Source organism: Antechinus flavipes, chromosome 3 (genome assembly GCF_016432865.1).
Source record: "Antechinus flavipes isolate AdamAnt ecotype Samford, QLD, Australia chromosome 3, AdamAnt_v2, whole genome shotgun sequence".
Classification (NCBI taxonomy): Eukaryota; Metazoa; Chordata; class Mammalia; order Dasyuromorphia; family Dasyuridae; genus Antechinus; species Antechinus flavipes.
In genome coordinates, this window is record NC_067400.1 from 552,629,863 (window position 1) to 552,657,026 (window position 27,164).

At 35.3% G+C, this 27,164-nt stretch overlaps 1 protein-coding gene across 2 annotated transcripts in view; it reads right to left on the bottom strand.

The window, feature by feature from the left end:
• RNF121 (ring finger protein 121) overlaps nt 1-27,164 on the bottom strand; it is a 116,089-nt gene that overhangs the window by 64,198 nt on the left and 24,727 nt on the right. The window contains exons 2-3 of one of the 2 annotated variants that reach the window (XM_051987462.1): nt 11,760-11,797; nt 1,696-1,837 (exon numbers count right to left, since the gene is read on the bottom strand). In XM_051987462.1, the coding sequence (XP_051843422.1) occupies nt 1,696-1,837; nt 11,760-11,797 (180 nt within the window). Of the gene's footprint in view, nt 1-1,695; nt 1,838-11,759; nt 11,798-15,272; nt 15,311-27,164 lie in introns of both variants that reach the window. The other variant, XM_051987463.1, reaches the window with a different exon arrangement.

Consider the following 27,164-nt stretch of genomic DNA (forward strand, 5'->3'; position numbering starts at 1 on the left):
AGGATCAATCAGTAAGACCTGAGTTCAAATCTAGTCTGAGACATTTCCTAGCTATGTGATCCTGTGTGACATAATCTCTGTCTGCCCCAGCTTTTTCCTCTATAAAATAGTTTTAATAATAGCACCTCCTCCTTCTAGAGTTATAAGGATTTAAATGAGATAATATTTGTAAAGTGCTTTGCAAACCTTAGAATGTTAAATAAATGCTTTTATTGTTGTTATTACTGTTATTATCTAAGGCAGGAATCTTCTCTAGCATCTCCAACAAAGGTAACCAATCAGAGCAATAACATTTGTAAAAAGGCTCTCACTACCTCATTATTTGAATGTTGGACAGCTTTGATTTTTGAGAAGTTATTCCTTAAACTGATACCAAGTCTATCTCATGAGGTTTCTACTTTCTGGTCTCTAAAATTATAATAGGATCAGCAAAAACTAACATTTATATAGCACTTACTTTGTGTCAGGCACTGTGCTAAGAGCTTTACAATTATTATCCTACAACAACCTTTTTTTCTTTTCTAAATGATATTGTCTTCTTAAGTAAAATAGGCACTAGGTCTTATTTTTCTCTTTTTCTGAATTCAGGATTATAATTATGAATACCAATTACTACATTAATTTACAGAATAGTGATTCCCCCAGAGAATTTTGAAATATATGAAGCTATTTTTTCCAGTATTCAGAGGTCATGAGGCTATTGGTTTTAAAATAATAATTCACACTTTAAATCCAGTAGTCTCTTCCTTTTACAAATTTTTTTTTTAGCTCTAATGTCAGTTTTTAAAATATATTTTCTGTTTCTTCCCTTATTATCATGGTCTTAACTATGACTTTTTACTACTGCTAATGTGCCTCTAGGCACATTAATCACAGCAATCTGTAGTTCAAAGTTATAGATATCTAGGCCAAACTCTTCATTATATATAAGTCAAGAGACTGAGGGGTACGGTGGCTTATCTAAGGCTAAACAGGAATAAGGCCCAAATACCCAAGATGTTCATGAGAAGATGTCTTTTCATTCTGGGTTCAATATTTTTTCTTCTGTGTCATGTTGTAGCCTCAACCCACACTCTGAATTTTCTGCTCCTAATTTGTTGTAGATTTAGAAACCAGATATTCACACATATTGGAATTTCACATAAAATTTAACAGTATGAATGGGAACTGAGGGGCTCATGTCTACATAAAAGAAAAAAATCTTTTTTTTTATCATTTTAACTACTTTCATTATTTAGAGATCTTAAAAAACTGTTGGTGCAATAGTTTTTCTTGTATTTGGAATCAAGAGACCTGGGTTCTCTATTCCAATTTCCTTAGCTATGTGGCCTTGGATAAGTCATTTAACTATTCAAGAACCTTAGTTACCTTTTCTGTAAAATAAGGAGAATAGAATGTGTGTGCCAGATGTTTTTCATAGGGTAATTATAAAGAAAGCATTTCTTAATCATTTCTCTAACACATTAAGCTTTATCTTATGGTGATCACAAGTTGAGTTCAAAATTGGTAGGGTAGTACTGGATACACCTTGCCCATCTATTCACATATATTAAAGAATATTCACAAATATTCTGTAGAACTGTTGTCTGTATTTGGGTTATTGAGTTCACACTGAGCTCAAGAGAACTTCCCCAGTGCTACAGGTATTAATGGTTGTCTAGGAAGAACAGAGGGAATGGAGGAAAAATGGCTTACATTGTAGGATCGAGGATGCCTCTGTTTCCATTGCACCAAAAGCAGCTGTGCCACTACCAGTGTGGCGATTAGGATGAGGACCATCTCTGCGTGCATGGCCTCGTGGCCACGGTGCTTGGCGTGCATCCGAGCATGTTCGATCCTGAAAACCAAACAAATGTGTTAGATGAGCAATGGGAGAATTGAAAGCATCCCATCCTGCCACTACAGATTTAAAATTATAGGACATCATAGCTGGAAATGATCCCAGAACACAGAATGTAGAATGTTAGTATAGTACTGGAAGGGACCTGAAAACAAGTATATTTAAAGCTAAGAAAAAAGCCTGTTATTGCAGAGACAACCTTCCTGGCACTGGTCAACCTAAAACAAAGGGAAGCCTAGTTCAGAATGGTTTTAGAATTAAGTCCCTTATTGTAACCTGTACCTAGAAAAATCCTTCCATTCATCTTTTTTGACTTTAAATAACTGTTAAGTAATAAATTCAAGTTGTTGTTCAATTGTTTTTGACTCTTCATGACCCCATTTGGGGTTTTCTTGAAAAAGACACTGGAATTGTTTGCCATTTCCTTCTTCAGCTTATTTTGCAGATGTGGAAATGAAGGCAAACAGGGTTAAGTGACTTGCTTAGGATCACACAGCTATAGATGTCTGAGGCTATTTTTGAACTTAGGAAGAAGAGTTATTCTGATTCTAGGCATTGTAGTGCCTAGCTTCCTGGCTGAATTTAAACCCTCAATTCAAATGACATTTAATTTCCTTCACGAAACTTCGTTGATTTCTCAATTTGATAAGAACCGTTTCTTTCCAAAAGATATGCCTCAATCTCACAAAGTACTGTGTACCTAAATAAAGTTAGATCTAAACAACTGGAAGAATATCAAGCACTCATGGGTTGGCCAAGTTAATATAATAAAAATGACAATTCTACCTAAATTAATCTACTTATGCAGTGCCTTATCAAATTGCCAAGAAATTACAGAGCTAAATATATATATATATAATTCATCTGGAAGAACAACAGGTCAAGGATTTCAAAGGAATTAATGAAAAAAAAATGCAAAGGAAGGTGGCCTAATTGTACCAGATCTAAAATATTACAAAGCAGCAGAATAGTGGATCAATGCGATAGGTTGGGTTCACAAGATACAATAGTCTACAACTACAGTAATCTAGTGTTTGATATACCTAAAGACTCAGGCTTCTGGGATAAGAACTCATTATCTGACAAAAATTGCTGGGAAAATTGGAAAACAGTATGACAGAAACTAGGCACTGACCAACATCTAACACCTTATACCAAGATAATGTTGAAATAGGTTTATGATGTATATGTAAAGGATGATACTATAAGCAAATTAGAAGAATGCCTCTAAGATCTATGGAGAAGGGAGGAAAATGTAAAACGAATAATTTTGATTACATTAAATTTAAAAGGTTTTGCACAAACAAATCAAATGCAGCCAAAATTACAAGAGAAGCAAAAAGCTGAGGGAAAATTTTTTCACAATCCATGTTTCTGTTAAAGGCCTCATTTCTTTCTTTTTTAAAAATTTGTTTTGTCTATCTATTTATTTATGTATTATAGCTTTTTATTTACAAGATATATGCATGGGCAATTTTTCAGCATTGACAATTTCAAAACCTTTTGTTCCAATTTTTCTCCTTCTCCCCTTACCCTCTCCCCCAGATGGCAGGTAGACCAATACATGTTAAATATGTTAAAGTATATGTTAAATACAATATATGTATACATGTCCATACAATTATTTTGCTGCACAAAAAGAATCAAACTTTGAAATAGTGTACAATTAACCTGTGAAGGAAATAAAAAATGCAGGCGGACAAAAGTAGAGGAATTGGGAATTTTATGTAGTGGTTCATAGTCATCTCCCAGAGTTCTTTTGCTGGGTGTAGCTGGTTCAATTCATTACTGCTCTATTGGAACTGATTTGGTTCATCTCATTGTTGAAGAGGGCCATGTCCATCAGAATTGATCATCATATAGTATTGTTCAAATATATAATGATCTCCTGGTCCTGCTCATTTCACTCAGCATCAGTTCATGCAAGTCTCTGCAGTCCTTTCTGAAAACATGCAGCTGGTCATTTCTTACAGAACAATAATATTCCATAACATTCATATATCACAATTTATTCAGCCATTCTCCAATTGATGGGCATCCACTCAGTTTCTGGCCACTACAAAGAGGGCTTCCACATACAGGTCCCTTTCCCTTCTTTAAGATCTCTTTGGGACATAAGCCTAGTAGTAACACCGCTGGATCAAAGGGTATATAGAATTTGTAAAGGCCTCATTTCTAGAATATCTAGAGAATTGATCCAAATTTAGAATACAAGCCATTCCCCAATTGATAAATGGTTAAAGGATATAAACAATTTTCAGATGATGAAAAACTAAAGCCATTTCTGTCATATGAAAAAAATGCTCTAAATCACTACTGATTAGATACACAAATTAAAACAACTCTAAAAATCCTTTTTTTTTTTCATAAAAACCAATGTAAATCCCTCTACATGCCCAAGTAATCCCATTCTGTCTCATCTTCTCCAGTAGACTATTCTTCCATTATTCTACTTCATATTAGCTAAGATAACAGAAAAAGATAACAATGAATATTGGAGAGGATATGGGAAAAACGGGAACATTAATGTATTGTTGGTATTCTGAAATAATTCAACCATTAGAGTAATTTGGAACTATGCCCAAGGGGTATAAAACTGCATACCCTTTGATCCAGCAGTATCACTACTAGGTCTATATCCCAGAGATAATAAGGAAAAGGACTCTCACGTGCAAAAATGTTTGTAGCAGTAATAAAGAACTGGAAACTGAGTGGACGCCTATCAATAGAGGGGAGTAATTTCTAGCAAGTCTGAAAAAGCAGTCTGAAGCCAAATATAAAAAGGGCTTTAAAAAAACAAAGGAATCTGTGGTTTAAAGGCAACAGAGAGTCACTGGATATTCCCGAACAGGGCAGTGACAATCATATGTGTGCTTTAAGAATGGCCCTTTGACATCACCAACAAAACCCAACAGCAAGATATACAAAGAGAAATTCCATTCAGAATAACTGTTGATACCATAAAATATTTGGGAATCTATCTACCAAAGGAAAGTCAGGAATTATATGAGCAAAATTATAAAAAAGTCTCCACACAAATAAAGTGAGACTTAAATAATTGGAAAAATATTAAGTGCTCTTGGATCGGCCAAGTGAACATAATAAAGATAACAATACTCCCTAAACTAATCTATTTATTTAGTGCTATACCATTTATTTAGTGCTATTTCATACTTCCAAGAAAATATTTTAATGATCTAGAAAAAATAACAACAAAATTCATATGGAACAATAAAAAGTCGAGAATCTCAAGGGAATTAATGAAAAAAAAATCAAATGAAGGTGGCCTAGCTGTACATGATCTAAAATTATATTATAAAGCAGCAGTCACCAAAACCATTTGGTATTGGCTAAGAAATAGATTAGTGGATCAGTGGAAAAGGTTAGGTTCACAAGACAGAATAGTCAACTATAGCAATCTAGTGTTTGACAAACCCAACGACCCTAACTTCTGGGATAAGAATTCATTATTTGATAAAAACTGCTGGGATAATTGGAAATTAGTATGGCAGAAATTAGGCAAGGACCCACACTTAACACCATATACCAAGATAAGATCAAAATGGGTCCATGACCTAGGCATAAAGAACGAGATTACAAATAAATTAGAGGAACATAGGATAGTTTATCTCTCAGACTTGTGGAGGAGAAAGAAATTTGTGACCAAAGATGAACTAGAGACCATTACTGATCACAAAATAGAAAATTTTGATTACATCAAATTAAAAAGCCTTTGTACAAACAAAACTAATGCAAACAAGATTAGAAGGGAAGCAACAAACTGGGAAAACATCTTCACAGTTAAAGGTTCTGATAAAGCCCTCATTTCCAAAATATATAGAGAACTGACTCAAATTTATAAGAAATCAAGCCATTCTCCAATTGATAAATGGTCAAAGGATATGAACAGACAATTTTCAGAGGATGAAATTGAAACTATTACCACTCATATGAAAGAGTGTCCCAAATCATTATTGATCAGAGAAATGCAAATTAAGACAACTCTGAGATACCACTACACACCTGTCAGATTAGCTAAAATGACAGGAAAAAATAATGATGAATGTTGGAGGGGATGCGGGAAAACTGGGACACTGATGCATTGTTGGTGGAGTTGTGAACGAATCCAACCATTCTGGAGAACAATCTGGAATTATGCCCAAAAAGTTATCAAATTGTGCATACCCTTTGATCCAGCAGTGTTTCTATTGGGCTCATATCCCAAAGAAATACTAAAGAAGGGAAAGGGACCTGTATGTGCCAAAATGTTTGTAGCAGCCCTGTTTGTAGTGGCTAGAAACTGGAAAATGAATGGATGCCCATCAACTGGAGAATGGCTGGGTAAATTGTGGTATATGAATGTTATGGAATATTATTGTTCTGTAAGAAATGACCAGCAGGATGAATACAGAGAGGACTGGTGAGACTTAGATGAACTGATGCTAAGTGAAATGAGCAGAACCAGGAGATCATTATACACTTCGACATCGATATTGTATGAGGACATATTTTGATGGAAGTGGATTTCTTTGACAAAGAGACCTAATTGAGTTTCAATTGATAAATGACGGACATAAGCAGCTACACCCAAAGAAAGAACACTGGGAAACGAATGTGAACTATCTGCATTTTTGTTTTTCTTTCCGGGTTATTTTTACCTTCTGAATCCAATTCTCCCTGTGCAACAAGAGAACTGTTCAGTTCTGCAAACATATATTGTATCTAGGATATACTGCAACATATCTAACATATATAAAACTGCTTGCCCTCTAGGGGAGGGGGTGGAGGGAGGGAGGGAAAAATCGGAACAGAAACGAGTACAAGGGATAATGTTGTAAAAAAATTACCCTGGCATGGATTCTGTCAATATAAAGTAATTATTAAATAAAATTAAAAAAAAATATGGAGTATATAGACAGTAAAGATCCTGAATGTAGAGTATTATTTCCAGAGGATGAAAGTGCACTTGATGATTGCCATTTATTTTTACTAATAAATTTACATATAGTAAAAAAACAAAAAAAAAGAACGGCCCTTTGGAAACTGTATGAAAGATGGACTGAAGAGGAGATAGGCAGGAAGACTCACTAGAAAGCTATTTTAATAGTTTAGGAGAAAGATGGTGAAGTTTTGAACAACAGTGTAGCTACATGAACAGAGAGGGAGATAGACATGAGAAATATAGAGAGAGAGACTAACAAGTCATTTTGGTAATTGACTGGCTAGCACAGTTCATGAATGAAGCGTCAAGGATGACTCCAAGATTATCAATTTGGGTACCTATAAGATAGGAACTTTAAAGGAAACAGGAAAGTTAAGAAGAGGGATAACTAACACAGGATTTACTGTTACCGAAAAAACCTCTCAATATTATTTCTCCCCAAACATCTTCCTTTTACAAATTTTTCTATTTCTCTGTTATAGGCAACAAGGTTGTAATGTGACAGCTATAAACTCAGAATCATCACTAATATTTTTAAAAAATAAATTTAAGGGGCAGTTAGTGGATAGAGTACCATCTCTGGGGTCAAGAGAATTTGAGTTCAAATCCAGCCTCAGATACTTAACACTTCCTAGCTATGTGACCCTGGGCAAATCACTTTACTCCAATTGCCTCACCAAAAACAAAACAAAACAAAACTTTTTTTACTGCTATCTTGTTTTTATAATATCTGTATTTCCCAATCACTCCCCCTCCCAGAGAACCAGTACTATGTATGTAGAATAAAAAAAGAGGGGAAAAAAATCCCCAAATCAACAAAAATAACCAAATGCACTGAAAAATATTCTACACCCACAGCCCCACACACCTTTGCAAAGAAGGGGTGTAGGGGGCTGGTATCTCCTCATTAACACTTCTATGGGACCAACCTTGGTCATGATATTTTATAGCATTCAATTTCAACTGTTTTACTGTTGTCTTGTCAATTTACTTTACTGTGCTCACTATGTATATTATTTTAATGCTCTTTTGGGATACGGTGTCTTTTGTAATTTGGCATCTTCCTTAGGAGCTAGAAAAGCCTTTTGTATATAGTAAGGACATGATAAACATTTGTTATATTATATTGTAAATACTGTGATTCTGTCACCCTCCTCTGAATGCACTCCAAATTATGATAATAGTTTACTAGGACTGCTCTGCTCCTCCATTATCTCCACACTCTCACTTACCTTCAATCTCTCCTATCTACTCACTGTTTCTCTAATGCCCATAAACATACTCATGCCTCCTCTATCCTCAAAAGAGCTTCAATTTGATCCATCCATTTTGACGACTTATCGGGCCTCTATCTCTTTTTTCTTTCATATCTAAACTCCCTAAGAAAACTATCTACAAGTGTCCCCGTTTCCCTTCCTCTCATTCTTTTCTTCATTCTCTCCAGTCAGGCTTCTAACCTCATCTCTTACCAAAGTTATCAATGACCTATTGACAAATCTAATTAATCCTTATCCTTCTTAACCTCTTTGTAAACTTTTAACAGAGGCTGCAGAAGGAAGTAAGTGTACAAAGATAGCCTGAAGTCAGATTATTAAATACCAAATAAAGGAGTCTTCATTTTATCCTAGAAGATGTCTTCCAAGATTATGCCAAGGATATCCTTAGGACTCCCAAAGCTCTGTCCCGGTCCTCTTCTCTTTTATTTCATTCACTGACCTCATCAGCTGTCATTGATTCAAGCATTTTTAAGAAGACTAATCTATTTATTGAGCCCTAACTTTTTTCTTGACAACACCTGCCTATTAGATATCTAGAACTGGATGTCCCACAGAAATCTTAAACCTTAGCAATCTAAAACCCTCCCCTCTTCCATTATTACTGAAGGTATCACAATCCTTCCAATCAACCAATTTCAATCATCCTTAAGTCTTCACTGCCTCTCATATCCCATAGCCAATCTGTTACTAAGTTCTTTCAATTCTATCTTCAAAACTCTGCCTCCTCTCTAACACTGCCACCACCTTGGTAAAGGCCCTCATCACTTTATGCCTGGACTATGATCTGTGGGTTAGTCCTACCTCAAGAATGCCCCGACTCTAGACCATCCTCTATTCTATCAAATTGAATTTCCTAAAAGAGAAAGTCTAACCAAGTCACTGAACCTTCACCCCCATTCCCATTCAATAAATTCCAGTGGCTTCTTATCACCTCTGCAGTCAAATACAAAAATCTTCAATTTTGCTTTTAAAATCCTTCATAATCTGGGCTCTTCCTACTTTTCCAGTGTTTCTACATTTTCTTCCATTCTATATACTCTGTGTACTTATTTGCTGTTTTCTGAGTTACACTCCATCTCTCAATCTTTAAACTTTCACCAGTGTCCAATTTCTAACTTTTTTCTTTTCCTTTTTCCTCCCCCTGCCTCCTTAAATTTGGAGGCCAGTGCCAAAGCTGAGAAAGGTTACTGATCTTGATTTGTTAGGCAATTGGCTTAGATTGCTTAAAAATTTAAAGGTTTGGAATCTTGCACTTTTGCTTCCTCCCTTTCACTTACCAAAGTTCTTTCTGTACAAAGCACTTTGTAACTGAATCTATACAATTCTTTTGTGTGTTTTGAAATATTGATTTCCAGATAGTTTTAGATTGTGGTTATTTGGAATGGAATTTCCCCTTCTATTTTTGGTTTCCAGATTTTGTTATTATACTGAACTGCTGCTGATTTGTATGAATTTTATTTTATAGCCTGCACCTCTGCTGGAGCTATTAATTGCCTCAATTAATATTTTTGCTGATTCCCTATAAGTTATATCATCATATTGTCAGTAAATAAAAGGAAGGTTCCAGTGCTTCTCCAATTGTATCATGCTTTCCCTCAATTTATCAATGTCCCTCTTAAGGGAGAACTTAATACAATATCCCAGATGTATTTTAAGTATTAAAGAGAAGTATAGAATTATTCCATGACCTGGACATTATCTTATAAATATAGCATTAATTTACTTTAGGAGTTGTATCCTACTAAGGACTCATTCTTAGCTTATAGTCACCTAGCTCTTCAGGTTGTTCTTCCAGTCATGCCTTTCCTATCCTATTTAATCTATTTAATCTAAATGCAAAACTTTATCCCTACTTAATTTCACTTAAACAGGCTGTTTCCTATTTCTTGAATGCATTCTTTTCCTATCTCTGCACTTAAGAATTCTTTTCTTATCGTCCCTGTGATATCTTTTCTAAGTTTCCCAGATGAAAGTATTCTCTCCCTCCTCAAATTTTCCTACATTTTAACTGTAATTCTGCCTGGTCACATTCTACCCTGTGTTATATTTATCTGAATACCACCTCCCTCCTCCCCCAGTTTTGCAAACTCTCAGAAAACATCCAATCCTAAACATACTTAACAAAAAGTTCCTTATATAACATTTCCTAATAAATGGTTGATCTGCCTTCACCTAAACACTAAGTGAAGAGAAAGCCACTACCCAGAGACAGCTCATACTGCCTTTTTACTACTTACTTCAATTTTAAATCTGTCTCTTTTCAACTTGATTTATTCTTTCAAAACTGCATTTTATTAATTATCGTTTGCCATTTTTATTAATTATAATTATTTATTAATCACCAACTATATGAAATGCATAGTGCCAGTCACCAGAGATACAAATAATAAAAGGAAAATGATCTACCCTTTAAATGATTACATTCTAGTGAGAAGGAAACAAGTGTGTAACAAGATTAAATCAATTTAAAAATATACAAAATAATTTTGAGGGTATATAATGGAAGGAGAATATTAACAACTGAATGAATAAAGATTTTGCATAGCTTACCAGAACACAGTAAGTTTTATTAAAAGCTTAACACAACATGTTAGGACAAGCTGTGGCCTAAGGAGTATAAAGTGCAATGGACTATTTATTACTTCCAATATGCTGAAAACTATTCTTTTCAAGATTCTTTTCAAGAAAATGAAAGTTCTCAGAGGACAAGGACTGTCATTTATTTATCTTTGCATCTAATACCCTGCATATAAAGGCCTTTAATGCTCACTAAATAGTAAGACAACTCTGATTATTAAAAAGTTGTTTATTATAATCTGCTTCCAAACTCCTAATTTCTGAATCCTAGGGTTATTGTAGGGTGGAATGTTTTGTTTCTTAAGGGTATTTTCATGCTTTTCCCCCCCACCTTTCCTATCTTCACTGAAAAGAAAAGGAAGCTCGGGTGTGGAACACTGCATATAATAACATCAAACTTTTTTGATAGGTCAGTTAGTCTTGTGGAAATTTTTTTTGGCCTCAGACACTTAATACTTCCTAGCTGTGTGACCCTGGGCAAGTCATTTAACCCCAATTGCCTCAGTAAAAAAAACAAACAAAAACCTTTATTATAAGGAATGTTTTTTGGGGTAGTGGAAAGAGAGATATAGTAGACAATGTAGTGATGTAAAAACAAAAGATAAAAATTTACTTTAAAAAGCAAAACCAAGCCAAAATCTACCATTCTTAAGGTGCTGGACAGAACGTGCTAAAGACTGAATGGCACATGTTCTGGGCAGAAATCTTAAACTTTTTAGTATTTTTGAGGTCTTTAGGGAAAGAAATGATTTCTAGCTTGCCTGTTTACTATGAAGCTGCTGTCAAATATTAGTTTCATATAAAATGATAGGTGTCAGAGGGCCCTTAAGAAGAAGGGTTTATAAACCAGTTTGAGAATTATTTTGATAATTTTAAAAATTAATTGGTTTCTTTTGTAATCCTATGTATTTCATACATTTAAAAAACATGATTTTAAAGAATACTCGGCCTTCAGCAGACTACCAGAGGCATCCGTAACCTGACCCTCTAACTCCAAATCTAGGGCTTTCCTACTATACTACACTATAATATGAAATCAATGGATAATCAGTCATTTTGTTCAGCTCCACATAGGTCCAGTTATTAGGCCATCACATGGAACAGTCCCAGCAACAGCACTTACCTCCATCGTTCCTCAGGGGACAGGTCTGAGAGATCAACCTGGAAAGAAACACCACCAGAAAAACAGTTACTACTACTGTGACAAGACAAATCCTGCTAAACACTTTACTGACATGGCCATATATCTTCAACAATGGCCACCAAGTTCTCTAAAGAAATATAAGCTCATCTCCAAGAAGATGTCTTCCAAGATTATGCCAAGGATATCCTTAGGACTCCCAAAGCTCTGTCCCGGTCCTCTTCTCTTTTATTTCATTCACTGACCTCATCAGCTGTCATTGATTCAAGCATTTTTAAGAAGACTAATCTATTTATTGAGCCCTAACTTTTTTCTTGACAACACCTGCCTATTAGATATCTAGAACTGGATGTCCCACAGAAATCTTAAACCTTAGCAATCTAAAACCCTCCCCTCTTCCATTATTACTGAAGGTATCACAATCCTTCCAATCAACCAATTTCAATCATCCTCAAGTCTTCACTGCCTCTCATATCCCATAGCCAATCTGTTACTAAGTTCTTTCAATTCTATCTTCAAAACTCTGCCTCCTCTCTAACATTGCCACCACCTTGGTAAAGGCCCTCATCACTTTATGCCTGGACTATGATCTGTGGGTTAGTCCTACCTCAAGAATGCCCCCACTCTAGACCATCCTCTATTCTATCAAATTGAATTTCCTAAAAGAGAAAGTCTAACCAAGTCACTGAACCTTCACCCCCATTCCCATTCAATAAATTCCAGTGGCTTCTTATCACCTCTGCAGTCAAATACAAAAATCTTCAATTTTGCTTTTAAAATCCTTCATAATCTGGGCTCTTCCTACTTTTCCAGTGTTTCTACATTTTCTTCCATTCTATATACTCTGTGTACTTATTTGCTGTTTTCTGAGTTACACTCCATCTCTCAATCTTTAAACTTTCACCAGTGTCCAATTTCTAACTTTTTCTTTTCCTTTTTCCTCCCCCTGCCTCCTTAAATTTGGAGGCCAGTGCCAAAGCTGAGAAAGGTTACTGATCTTGATTTGTTAGGCAATTGGCTTAGATTGCTTAAAAATTTAAAGGTTTGGAATCTTGCACTTTTGCTTCCTCCCTTTCACTTACCAAAGTTCTTTCTGTACAAAGCACTTTGTAACTGAATCTATACAATTCTTTTGTGTGTTTTGAAATATTGATTTCCAGATAGTTTTAGATTGTGGTTATTTGGAATGGAATTTCCCCTTCTATTTTTGGTTTCCAGATTTTGTTATTATACTGAACTGCTGCTGATTTGTATGAATTTTATTTTATAGCCTGCACCTCTGCTGGAGCTATTAATTGCCTCAATTAATATTTTTGCTGATTCCCTATAAGTTATATCATCATATTGTCAGTAAATAAAAGGAAGGTTCCAGTGCTTCTCCAATTGTATCATGCTTTCCCTCAATTTATCAATGTCCCTCTTAAGGGAGAACTTAATACAATATCCCAGATGTATTTTAAGTATTAAAGAGAAGTATAGAATTATTCCATGACCTGGACATTATCTTACAAATATAGCATTAATTTACTTTAGGAGTTGTATCCTACTAAGGACTCATTCTTAGCTTATAGTCACCTAGCTCTTCAGGTTGTTCTTCCAGTCATGCCTTTCCTATCCTATTTAATCTATTTAATCTAAATGCAAAACTTTATCCCTACTTAATTTCACTTAAACAGGCTGTTTCCTATTTCTTGAATGCATTCTTTTCCTATCTCTGCACTTAAGAATTCTTTTCTTATCGTCCCTGTGATATCTTTTCTAAGTTTCCCAGATGAAAGTATTCTCTCCCTCCTCAAATTTTCCTACATTTTAACTGTAATTCTGCCTGGTCACATTCTACCCTGTGTTATATTTATCTGAATACCACCTCCCTCCTCCCCCAGTTTTGCAAACTCTCAGAAAACATCCAATCCTAAACATACTTAACAAAAAGTTCCTTATATAACATTTCCTAATAAATGGTTGATCTGCCTTCACTTAAACACTAAGTGAAGAGAAAGCCACTACCCAGAGACAGCTCATACTACCTTTTTACTACTTACTTCAATTTTAAATCTGTCTCTTTTCAACTTGATTTATTCTTTCAAAACTGCATTTTATTAATTATCGTTTGCCATTTTTATTAATTATAATTATTTATTAATCACTAACTATATGAAATGCATAGTGCCAGTCACCAGAGATACAAATAATAAAAGGAAAATGATCTACCCTTTAAATGATTACATTCTAGTGAGAAGGAAACAAGTGTGTAACAAGATTAAATCAATTTAAAAATATACAAAATAATTTTGAGGGTATATAATGGAAGGAGAATATTAACAACTGAATGAATAAAGATTTTGCATAGCTTACCAGAACACAGTAAGTTTTATTAAAAGCTTAACACAACATGTTAGGACAAGCTGTGGCCTAAGGAGTACAAAGTGCAATGGACTATTTATTACTTCCAATATGCTGAAAACTATGATTCTTTTCAAGAAAATGAAAGTTCTCAGAGGGCAAGGACTGTCATTTATTTATCTTTGCATCTAATACCCTGCATATAAAGGCCTTTAATGCTCACTAAATAGTAAGACAACTCTGATTATTAAAAAGTTGTTTATTATAATCTGCTTCCAAACTCCTAATTTCTGAATCCTAGGGTTATTGTAGGGTGGAATGTTTTGTTTCTTAAGGGTATTTTCATGCTTTTCCCCCCCACCTTTCCTATCTTCACTGAAAAGAAAAGGAAGCTCGGGTGTGGACCACTGCATATAATAACATCAAACTTTTTTGATAGGTCAGTTAGTCTTGTGGAAATTTTTTTTGGCCTCAGACACTTAATACTTCCTAGCTGTGTGACCCTGGGCAAGTCATTTAACCCCAATTGCCTCAGTAAAAAAAACAAACAAAAACCTTTATTATAAGGAATGTTTTTTGGGTAGTGGAAAGAGAGATATAGTAGACAATGTAGTGATGTAAAAACAAAAGATAAAAATTTACTTTAAAAAGCAAAACCAAGCCAAAATCTACCATTCTTAAGGTGCTGGACAGAACGTGCTAAAGACTGAATGGCACATGTTCTGGGCAGAAATCTTAAACTTTTTAGTATTTTTGAGGTCTTTAGGGAAAGAAATGATTTCTAGCTTGCCTGTTTACTATGAAGCTGCTGTCAAATATTAGTTTCATATAAAATGATAGGTGTCAGAGGGCCCTTAAGAAGAAGGGTTTATAAACCAGTTTGAGAATTATTTTGATAATTTTTAAAATTAATTGGTTTCTTTTGTAATCCTATGTATTTCATACATTTAAAAAACATGATTTTAAAGAATACTCGGCCTTCAGCAGACTACCAGAGGCATCCGTAACCTGACCCTCTAACTCCAAATCTAGGGCTTTCCTACTATACTACACTATAATATGAAATCAATGGATAATCAGTCATTTTGTTCAGCTCCACATAGGTCCAGTTATTAGGCCATCACATGGAACAGTCCCAGCAACAGCACTTACCTCCATCGTTCCTCAGGGGACAGGTCTGAGAGATCAACCTGGAAAGAAACACCACCAGAAAAACAGTTACTACTACTGTGACAAGACAAATGACAAGACAAATCCTGCTAAACACTTTACTGACATGGCCATATATCTTCAACAATGGCCACCAAGTTCTCTAAAGAAATATAAGCTCATCTTCAAGAAACTTTCCCTTATTTTTCTATCCCATATTGCTCTCTCTCCTCTCCCTTCCAAAGAATATTATCACTCACTTTGGCCTTAAATGTATAATGAGACAATTATTTAACTTTCAGAGCAATGCCATAATGCAGTACAATAACTATTGAGTCAGAAGTAATGGAGTTCAAATCTTTCATCTGTCACTTTCCCTTGCATCTGGTCAAATCCTTCACCCTTTCTGGGCTTCAGTTTCTGTAAAACGTGAAGGCTGAATTACAAGGTCTCTTCCAGCTCTAAATTTATGATCTTATAAAAATTCATACTTATTTACACCACCACCACTCATTTTGGTTCTTAATTACTGATATTCTTATGTTATCCCTTCCACTAAGGCCTTTTCTCAATGTCTTTACTACAACAGAGACTTTGATGGATCAGTGGAATAAAAGTTCCAGAAAGTACTATCAAACAGGACAGGCTTTCAATGTGACTTTGGAAATAAATTTGTGTGCTGGTTATTCAAACACTAGACAAAATAAATTTAAAAAAGCTTACCATTAAGAGAATAATTACTAAATGCTGATTTTTTTTTAATTCTAGTTATCTTTGGCTAAAGTCCTTTGATCAAAGCCTGCAGTGAATGAGTCCCACCTGGTGGAAGGAGGATCCACATCAGTAAAATCACAGATTCTTAAAGTGTTGAAGAATTGAATATGGAATCAAGACTACCTGGGTTAAAATTCTGGCTTTTTAGTTAAGTGGCATTTTACAATTTTTTTTAAACAAAATTAAAAAAATTTTTTTTTTACAATTTTACAAATTGTTACATTTACATTAAAATGTAATATTAATAATGATCACAGGAAAAGCTGACGTGGATATATGAATATACATTACAAAAAAATAGGTAACTTTACAGTTAACAAAGCAATTTACATGACTCATCTCATTTGATACTTTAAACAATTCTGTAAGATAGTCAAAGCAGGTATTATCCCTACTTTGCAGATGAGAAAATGGAAGCTCAGATAAAAGTGACTTATTTTAACATCTTTACTAAGATTCAGCTAGGTCATGAATCTAAGTATGTAGAATCCAAACACAGAGCTTTTTTCATTACACCACAAATACTGCTCTGGTGATTAAATAAAATGATGAAATATAAAGCACTTTGTAAACTGGTATGACAACTATCATTATTATGGACACAAGTCAGGAAGGGGAGAAACTGTTGGTATCCTACACATTTGCTTTCACTCCTTTTAAGAAAGGCAGGATAAAAAGCAAAAGATTGTAAAAGTTGGTCCTTTAATTTATAATAATAAACCTAAAGTTTGGTTAGCACTTGGAAACACAAGTGCTACTCAAATGCTAAAGTAAACCTAGGACTTCGTTTCTACCATCTGTTTCTGAAAGGACCAGAAAGTTGATAATCAACAAGCATTCAAAGGCCCTATTCTCAAGGGTTTCATAGTGTAAACAAGAAATATATGGAGAAAATTGGAAATTACCAACACAAGAAATATATTAGCAGAAAAGGGGATCATGAAGGGTTTCTGGTAAAAGATAGGATTTTAGTTGGGCCTTCAAAGAAACTAAAGATGTCAAGAGATTTGATCCTGGAGGTGACAGGAAGCCACTAGAATTTATTAAATTGGTGAAAAGGTTGGGTAACATGGTTAGATTTGAGCAGATCAATTTCCTGGCCCCTTTCCTCCCCTCATCCCAACCCCCCCATATGGAGAAAGGAAGCTTCAATGGAAAATGTCCCGGTATAGGGAGAAACTAGAGACCCATCAGAAAACTATTGCAATAGTCCAAGTATCTTCTAGACCAGAAAGTTGGGTTATTTAAATAGCATCAAAATTCTCCTCTGGGTAAAATGGTCATTCACTCAGTATAAGAAATCCATAAAGCAAACTTAAAATTAACCTGTAGTAAAATTAACCAGTCTGGAAAGACATCTTCATCCTACACCCTGGTAAAGTTTATTCACATGAAGCCAAATACATTGTAGCCTAAGGTATCTAGTCCAAAATTCAGAAAGCCAGCAACCAATACTGTTAAGCCATGTACTGATTTTCATCCTATAAAATTCTAATTTGTGACCTTTGGTATATAGTCCAAAGCATTAGAATCCAAAGTATTAGAGGACTTCCTCTGGCTCTTTAATATTTCATGCATATCATCAGAATAATCTGCCTATCTTCCTGCTCTTGTTACATGACCCATTCATCTTTTTCCATAATGACCAAACATTTGTTTCATAAAATATATAAGATCAAAAGCTGGAAGGCCCATTAGAAGTCATCTAATCTCTTCATTTTACAGATGAGGAAATAAAGGACTAGAGAAATTCTATAACTTTTCCAAAGTCATAGGCAAATATTATAATTCACGCCTCAAGGTCTGTGTATTGTGCATTGGCCTGTGTTTCATACATACACATATACAAATTTTTCCAGAGCCCTTCCTCCTCCCCTCCTGCTTATCTCATATTATTCCAATATATCCCTATACTATCTCTTCCTTCTAGTAAAGGAAGTCTCAAATAGAGAGGTGGCCCTTCTTGTCAAGGTAAATCTCTACATATATCCTTGATTCTTTCTCTTCCTAACTTCAAAAATTTGCCCTCATTAAATCCTCACTCTATTTTCATTTTCTTCTATCTACTGGCTCCTTATCTGCTTGCTGCCTACTAGCATGACCAGGTTTCCCACATTCTCAAAAAAAAACAAACTTCAGTCGATTCATTCGAGCTAAGCTACCATCCAAATGTCTCCTCTTCCTTTCTCAGTTAAACTGGAGAAAGCCATCTACAAGCAATGAATGTCCTTCCTCTTTACAATCTTCAAAATTGCTGTGCAATTTGACTTCTGACTTTATCATTCGCCAGAAACTGCCTTCTTCAAAGTTACCAATGATCTAAATGCCAAAACCAATGGTCTTTTCTCAATCCTGATCGTCCTTGATTTCTCTGCATCAATAAACAGTAAGTAAGAAAGATCAGGAAAGGATTTTTAGAAAAAGATGAGGTTTTAGATGGGACTTGAAGGAAGCCAAGGAAACTAGAAGGTGGATAATGGAAGAGATTTCTAGACATGGGAGATGGACAGTGAAAATGCACAAAGTTGGGAGATGAATATTTTATTTAAGGAACAGCAAGGGGACTCAGATTATTGGATTTGAGTAGGTAGGGGGTAGGGAAGGGAGGGAGGTAAGCTGTAAGAAGACTGCCAAAAAAAGGATTTTACATTTAATCCTAGAGGTGATAAGCCACTGGAGTATACTGAAATGGGGGATGATATGGTCAGACCTGTATTTTAGGAATATAATTTTGAGAGCTGAGTGGAAGATGGATTGCAGTGGGGAAAGACTTGAAGCAAGAGACGAACCAGAAGGATAATGTAATAGTCCAGGTATGATGGAATGAAGGCAGATGGTGGTGACAGTATTAGGGGAGAGAAAGGGAGCATATAGAAAGATGTTACAAAGTTAAAATTCACAAGCCTTAACAACAGATTGGATATGGGGAAGGTAAGAAAGTGTAGTGTGGAGGATGACAATTAGGTTGAAAGCCTGGGTGACTATTATCAGCATATAAATCATAGTTGAATCCACTGGAAGTGATTAGATTGCAGTATAGACAGAAAAAAGAACAGGAATCAGGAAAAGACTTTGTGAGGGCACCCTTGGTTTGTAGATGCAACTTGGAAGAAGATCCAGCAAAGAATACTGGGAAGGACCAGTCAAATAAAAAGAGGACAGTAGTTTCACAGAAACTTAAAAGAGAGAGAAAAGTATTTAAGGGAGTATGACTGACAGTGTCAAAGGCTACAGAAGTCAAGAAGGATAAAGATTGAGAAAAGGCCATTCAGGTTTGCAATCAAGAAATTATTAGCAACTTTGGAAGAAACAATTTCTGTTGAATGAGGTCAGGAGCCAGACTGCAGAGAGTTACAAGAGTTAGAGGGAAGAGAGATATGAGATAACAGCTAGCAAGGATGGATGGATCAAATGATGATTTGGAGTAGGTTTTTTTTGAGGATGTGGTAGACATAGGCATCTTTACAGTCAGTAGGAAAGCAGCCAGTAGACAGGGATAGGTTGAAAATAAATGGGGATACAAAATTATTATTAAAAAAATAAAATTAAAATTAAAAAAAAAAAAGAAAATGGGGAATGACAGAGGATAAAATGTGCTGGAAAACAAAGAATAGAATGGGATCATTTGTATATGTAAAAGGCTTTGCTTTGTTAGGAGAAGGACCACTTCATTAGATGAGACAAGAGTGGAGAAGCCAATATCCAAGACATTTAAAATTAGGAAAAGAGGAAAATAAAGAGCTCTTGGTGAATGGTCTCAATTTTTTCCCTGCATTTATATGAGACAAGTTTCTTAGCTGAGAGTGTAGGGGAAAGAGGAGTCACAAGGAGTTTAAGAGAGATGAAAAGGTCTGGAAGTCATTGTGGTGAGTGGAATAATGAGTTTATTAGGGAGGTATAAAAAGATTATGATGCCCAATTAAGGATACATAACATAAATCAACTAATTTCAAAGTTTTCATAATACTGCTCTCATTTCTCCTATCTTTCATAGTTTCCTATGCTGGTTCTTCAAACATCACACCTTCTAACCATGGATGTTCCCCAAGTCTCTTTCCTGGACTTCCTTCTGTTTTGTCTCTATACTATCTTACTTGGTGATGTTACCAGCTCCCATGAATTCAATGATCATTGCTATAGAGAATTCCCAGAGCTATACACCCAGTCCTAGTGTCTCTCCTAAGCTATAGTCACAGAACTCCAATCACCTCTTAGACTTTTCTCAAACTGGATGTCTCAAAATCAACATGTTTAAAATAAAACTTTTATCTCTCTTCCTCTCAAGCTCTCCTATCTTCCTGATTTACCATCCTCCTAGCCACACAGATTCACAATGCCAATGTTAAACTTGATTCTTCACACTCCCACTTACCCCATACATTCACAAATCTTATAATTTCTTAGATGATGTAGTGATTAGAATTCTGGGACTAAAATCAGGAAGATTTCCTGAGTTCAAATCTGGCTCAGAAACTTACTAGCTGTGTCATGTTACTTAACTCTATTCTTTCAGTTTCTTCATCTGTAAAATAAGGCACAGAAGGATATGGCAAATTATTTCAATATCTTCACGAAGAGAATCCCAAATGGACTCATGAGAACCAGATATACCTAAAACAAGTGACAACCAACAAGACTGTTTCTACCTTAATCTTTATTTAAGTCTCCTCTCCCATTCATCAATTTCCTTCCTGGACTACTACAATTAACCACAGCCTGGCTCAACTCTCTTCTCCTTTTCTCTCAGTCTCCATTTGGCTGCTAAGATTTTTTCCAAAGGCCTGACCCTTTCTCTCCCTTGGGAATGAATCCCAGTGGTTCCTTAGTACTTGTAGGATCAAATATAAACTCCTTTGGCATTAATACCTCTTCCTAACTTTATCTAACCCCAAGTTTCCTATCTTATCACATTAGTTGGAAGAATGTTTATTAAATGTCTTACTTTCTAATTCATAGAGCCTCCCGCCTAATTCTGTACAGTATTCCAGGCCTTCCCCTTCTCTCCAATACATTTTACATAACTATGCTCTGTTACTCTTAAAACTCTGCCATCTAAGTCTTCCCAATTCACAACTTTTCAAATGGCTCCCCAGCAACCAAAGTAGTATGAGTTTCCTTGTCTAAATTCCTAATTTTGACAAGCAGAAAGGAAAGCAATTAGGCAAGTAGAGGCAGGTCCCAGTTAACAGACCAGGATTATATAGGGGCCTGGACTAACATTCGCTATAGGTTGGAGCTTTGCCATTGTGTGGGACAGATTATAGACCCCTTTCCCAAATTAACTAATCAGAGACATCTTCAGGTACAAAGAGAAAGCATTTATTAAGTAGCTGCAGGGAGAGGCCCAGATACACACCTGGAGCTATCTCAACTCCAACCATGTACTTCTGGAACCTGACCAGCTTGTGGAGGGAAAGGGGAAGGAGAAGTTTAAAAAGCAAAAGACCTGAGTCTTTTCATTGGATAGACTAAAAAAACATAACCATCCTTGACCAATGGTCACCAATGATGTCGGCTTCCCACAGGTCACATAACTTCCTGAGGGTCTGATCTTTAGAGACCATGTGATTCCCTGCAACCAGGGTTCAAAACCTGACCTTCCTGCTCTAGGAATGGGGGTCATGTGACAGTCTCAAAATGAGAAAACTTCATTTAATCAGTCCCATTCACCATTAGTCAGGACAAATGACCTCACATTCTAAGTCATAAATGAGGAAAAAAAATTCCAACCTAACCACATCTTTAGAATTACTAAATTACCTTATCTGGGAGTTTTAATGCCAAGGTAGCCCCAAATTAGTCTCACAAAGAAAAAGTCCCACTCCTTGTAAACCACATGATCTCTGGAGAAAGAAATCTGGCCCTGAAGCACCACCGACCTTTACTCAATTTTCAGAACACTGCCTTTATCTTGGGAGATAGTTTTCACAGTTCACTTAATTCAAGGGACTACCATAATCTGAGACTAATCAATTTCTCAATATAACAACAAATATTTATTAAGTAGCAACTTTGTGCAGAAAACAGTATCTAATTCTGGGAAAGACACAACATTCGGATTCAATAAGAGTGCCTGCTCTCATGGAACTGGAATCTGGTACAACATAAGATATTAAATAACAATATATAAATAAGCTATAATATATAATAGACATTAGAACTTTTGACTAGAAAGTGATGTTAGGTGGATGAACTTTATTTGAAAGAAACAGGACAAGTTAAAATGGGGGAAGTGGTGGGGAAGAGAAGGATGGACAGCATCATATATTAAGAAGATAACCTCCTGTAAGGAAATCCAGGAACCAGGAATAAAAAGCATAGTCAACAAAATGTGGGTGAAGATCAATGATGAATGGGATTGATTGGATGAAGTTTTCTCAGTTTATGAGACTAGGCTTAAATTATATGATCCTCAGTCCCAGGGCCAGGGGAAGTTACAGGAAGTGACCTGACCTACAGGGAGCAGACAACATTGGTGACCACTGGTCAAGGATGGTTCCATCCTTTTACTCTATCCAAATGGGTCTTTTGTTTTTTAAACCCCAACAAGCCAGAAGCTAGTCAGGTTCCACAAGCACATGGTGGGAGCTGGGATGGCTGTGCTTGGGCATCTTCCTTCAAGGACTAAATAAATGCTTTCTCTTTGTACCTGAAGATGTCTCTGATTAGTTAATTTGGGAAAGGGGATCTAGTACCCGTCCCACACAATAGAAAAGAGTGATTCTGTCATTAAGAATATCTCTTATTTATGTTACCAGTCCTACAAAAATAGTTTTTTATATGTATAGATATATGTATATATTGAATGTATATTTGCATAGATACATGTAGATTCTTTTTTCCACAAATACCACTATCATCAATTTTCATAAAAATAATAATTTCCATGTCCATCCCGACAGATGGCCCATAAAAACATCTTTGCAGATACAGATATAATAAATTCCATTGAACAGGAAATCCTATGTGACAGATGCCACTTGTTCAGGTAGCCAAAGTTATTGAACTGGGATGTCCATTCTGATATTTGTGCATGTTGATTACCAATGATCTGTACATTGTTAAATACTAAATTAAAAAAAGAAAGAATATATTTTACAGACTTACCTGAACAAAAGTGAAAACAGAAGAAAAGATCAACAGTCTGGCAAAGAAGAAGCAGCACAACACAGTAATGTTGGGGGTTTAAATTAACTAGACACGAATGAAGGAGTGAATGCTAAATACTATGTAAAGTGCAGGGGAAACAAATACAGAAACAAAGATAGTCCTTGCTCTAAGGCAGTTTATATTCTAATAGTGGGACATATCATATAAAGGAACACACAAACAGAGAAAGATTTTGATTTCTGAAAATTACAATTTAATTCTTTAAAAAGTGGAGGCCAACAATAGGAAATTCTATTCTGGATTTGATTCTTAGAAACAGGAAGGATTAAATTGCTGTGAAAATGATAAAAATTTACAAAAGAGAAGAAAGTCAAAAAGAGTCTTTGACTTAAACCCCAAATTTTAGGAAAGCAGATTTCTGAGTAATCAAAATCTGAAGCTATAGAAGATCCCTAAGACTAACATTCAATAAGGAAAAGCTCATACTCATACTGAGCTGGAGCTGAAAACAAAAACTAAAATTGATTAAAAGTTTTCTAAGTTATATTTGGGAAGAGGCTGTTATGTTAATGTGCTATTAGTATGGTGCAATTGTTACAACCATTTTGGGATTATACCCCAAGGAAACCATTGATAAGAATAAAGCCTGTTATACCAAAACATATATAGCACCACTTTTTTTTTGACAGCAAAGTACTGGAAATAAAAGAGATGTTGTGGCACATAAAGATAATGGAATTATTACTGTGCTATTTAAAAATTATGTATGTCAAGCCATTGTCCAATTGATGAATGGTTAAAGGATATGAACAATTTTTCAGATGAAGAATTTTAGATCATTTCTAGTCATGAAAAATGCTCTAAATCACTATTGATCATAGAAACGCAAATTAAGACAATTCTAAAGTATCAATACACACTTCTCAGACTGGAGAATCCGAATGACAAAAAAAAAAATAGTGATAAATGTTGAAAGGGATGTGGGAAAACTGAAATACTAATAATACATTGTTGGTAGACTTGTGAATTGATCTAACCATTCTGGAGAGCAATTTAGAACTAAGCCCAAAGGGCCATCAAACTGTGCATACCCTTTGTTTTTTTTTTTAAACAACTTTTTATTGATAGAACTCATGCCAGGGTAATTTTTTTACAACATTATCCCTTGCATTCACTTCTGTTCCGATTTTTCCCCTCCCTCCCTCCACCCCCTTCCCCAGATGGCAAGCAATCTTTTACATGTTGAATAGGTTACAGTATATCCTGGATACAATATACGTGTGCAGAACCGAACAGTTTTCTTGTTGCACAGGGAGAATTGAATTCAGAAGGTATAAATAATCCGGGAAGAAAAACAAAAATGCAAGCAGTTTATATTCATCTCCCAGTGTTCTTTCTTTGGGTGTAGCTGCTTCTGCCCATCTTTGATCAATTGAAACTGAATTAGCTCTCTTTATCGAAGAGATCCACTTCCATCAGAATACATCCTCAAACAGTATCATTGCTGAGGTATATAATGATCTCCTGGTTCTGCTCATTTCACTTAGCATCAGTTCATGTAAGTATCACCAGTCCTCTCTGTATTCATCTTGCTGGTCATTCCTTACAGAACAATAATATTCCATAACGTGCATATACCACAATTTACTCAACCATTCTCCAACTGATGGGCATCCATTCATTTTCCAGCTTCTAGCCACTACAAACAGGGCTGCCACAAACATTTGGGCACATACAGGTCCCTTTCCCTTCTTTAGTATCTCTTCTGGGTATAAGCCCAGTAGAAACACTGCTGGATCAAAGGGTATGCACAGTTTGATAACTTTTTGAGCTCAGTTCCAAATTGTTCTCCAGAATGGCTGGATATGTTCACAATTCCACCAACAATTCAGTGTCCCTGTTTTCCCACATCCCCTCCAACATGCCGCCTTGTCTTTCCCTGTCATTCTAGCCAATCTGACAGGTGTATAGTGGTATCTCAGAGTTGTCTTAATTTGCATTTCTCTGATTAATAATGATTTGGAGCATATTTTCATGTGGCTATAGTTTTAATTTCTTCATCTGAGAATTGTCTGTTCATATCCTTTGACCATTTATCAATTGGAGAATGGTTTGATTTCTTATAAATTAAGAGTCAATTCTCTATATATTTTGGAAATGAGGCCTTTATCAGAACCCTTGATTGTAAAAATGTTTTCCCAGTTTATTGTTTCCCTTCTAATCTTGTCTGCATTTGTTTTGTTTGTACAAAAACTTTTCAATTTGATATAATCAAAATTTTCTATTTTGTGGTCAATAGTGATCTCTAGTTCTTCTTTGGTCATAAATTCCTCCCTCTTCTACAGGTCTGAGAGGTAAACTATCCTATGCTCTTCCAATTTATTTATCATCTCATTCTTTATGCCTAGGTCATGAACCCATTTTGACCTTATCTTGGTGTACAGTGTTAAGTGTGGGTCAATGCCCAGTTTCTGCCATACTAATTTCCAATTTTCCCAGCAATTTTTGTCAAATACTGCATTTCTTATCCTAGAAACTGGGGTCTTTGGGTTTGTCAAACACTATATTATTAAAGTTATTGGTTGTTTTGTCCTTTGAACCTAACCTATTCCATTGATCAACTAGTCTATTTCTTAGCCAATACCAGATGGTTTTAGTAACTGCTGCTTTATAATATAATTTTAGATCTGGTACAGCTAGGCCATCTTCATTTGATTTTTTTTCATTAATTCCCTTGAAATTCTTGACCTTTTGTTTTTCCATATGAACTTTGTTGTTATTTTTTCTAGTTCATCAAAGTAGTTTTTTGGGAGTCTGATTGGTATAGCGCTAAACAGATTAACTTAGGTAGTATTGTCATCTTTATTATATTTGCTCGCCCAATCCAAGAGCATTTAATATTTTTCCAGTTCGTTAGATCAGACTTAATTTGGGTGGAAAGTGGTTTGTAGTTTTGCCCATAAAGTTTCTGATTTTCCCTTGGCAGATAGATTCCTAAATATTTTATACAATCAGTAGTTACTTTAAATGGAATTTCTTTTTGTATCTCTAACTGTTGGGTTTTGTTAATGATATATAAGAATGCTGATGACTTATGTGGGTTTATTTTGTATCCTGCAACTTTGCTAAAGGTGTTTCTAATTGTTTCTAATAACTTTTTAGTAGAGTCTCTGGGTTCTCTAAGTATACCATCATATCATCAGCAAAGAGTGATAATTTGGTTTCCTCATTGCTTATTCTTATTCCTTTAATCTCTTTCTCAACTCTTATTGCCAAAGCTAGCATTTCTAATACAATATTAAATAGTAACGGTGATAGTGGGCAACCTTGTTTCACTCCTGATCTTATTGGGAACGGTTGCAGTTTGTCCCTGTTACATATGATGCTTACTGCTGGTTTTAAATAGATGCTCCTGATTATTTTAAGGAAAAGTCCATTTATTCCTATACTCTCAAGAGTTTTTAATAGGAATGGATGTTGGATTTTATCAAAAGCTTTTTCTGCATCTATTGAGATGATCATATGGTTTTTGTTAATTTGATTATTAATATGGCCAATTATACTGATAGTTTCCCTAATATTGAACCAGCCCTGCATTCCTGGTATAAATCCTACTTGAGCATGGTGTATTAGCCTGAGGATGATTTTCTGGAGTCTTTTTGCTAATATCTTATTTAAGATTTTAGCATCAATATTCATTAGGAAGATTGGTCTATAATTTTCTTTCTCTGTTTTCAACCTACCTGGTTTAGGTATCAGTTCCATGTCTGTGTCATAAAAGGAATTTGGTAGGACTCGTTCATTCCCTATTTTTTCAAATAGTTTATAAAGCATTGGGGCTAATTGTTCTTTGAATGTTTGGTAGAATTCACATGTAAATCCATCTGGTCCCGGGGATTTTTTTTTTTTAGGGAGTTGATTAATAGTTTCTTCTATTTCTTTTTCTGAAACGAAACTATTTAAGCAATTTACTTCCTCCTCGGATAATCTCGGAAGCCTATATTTTTGGAG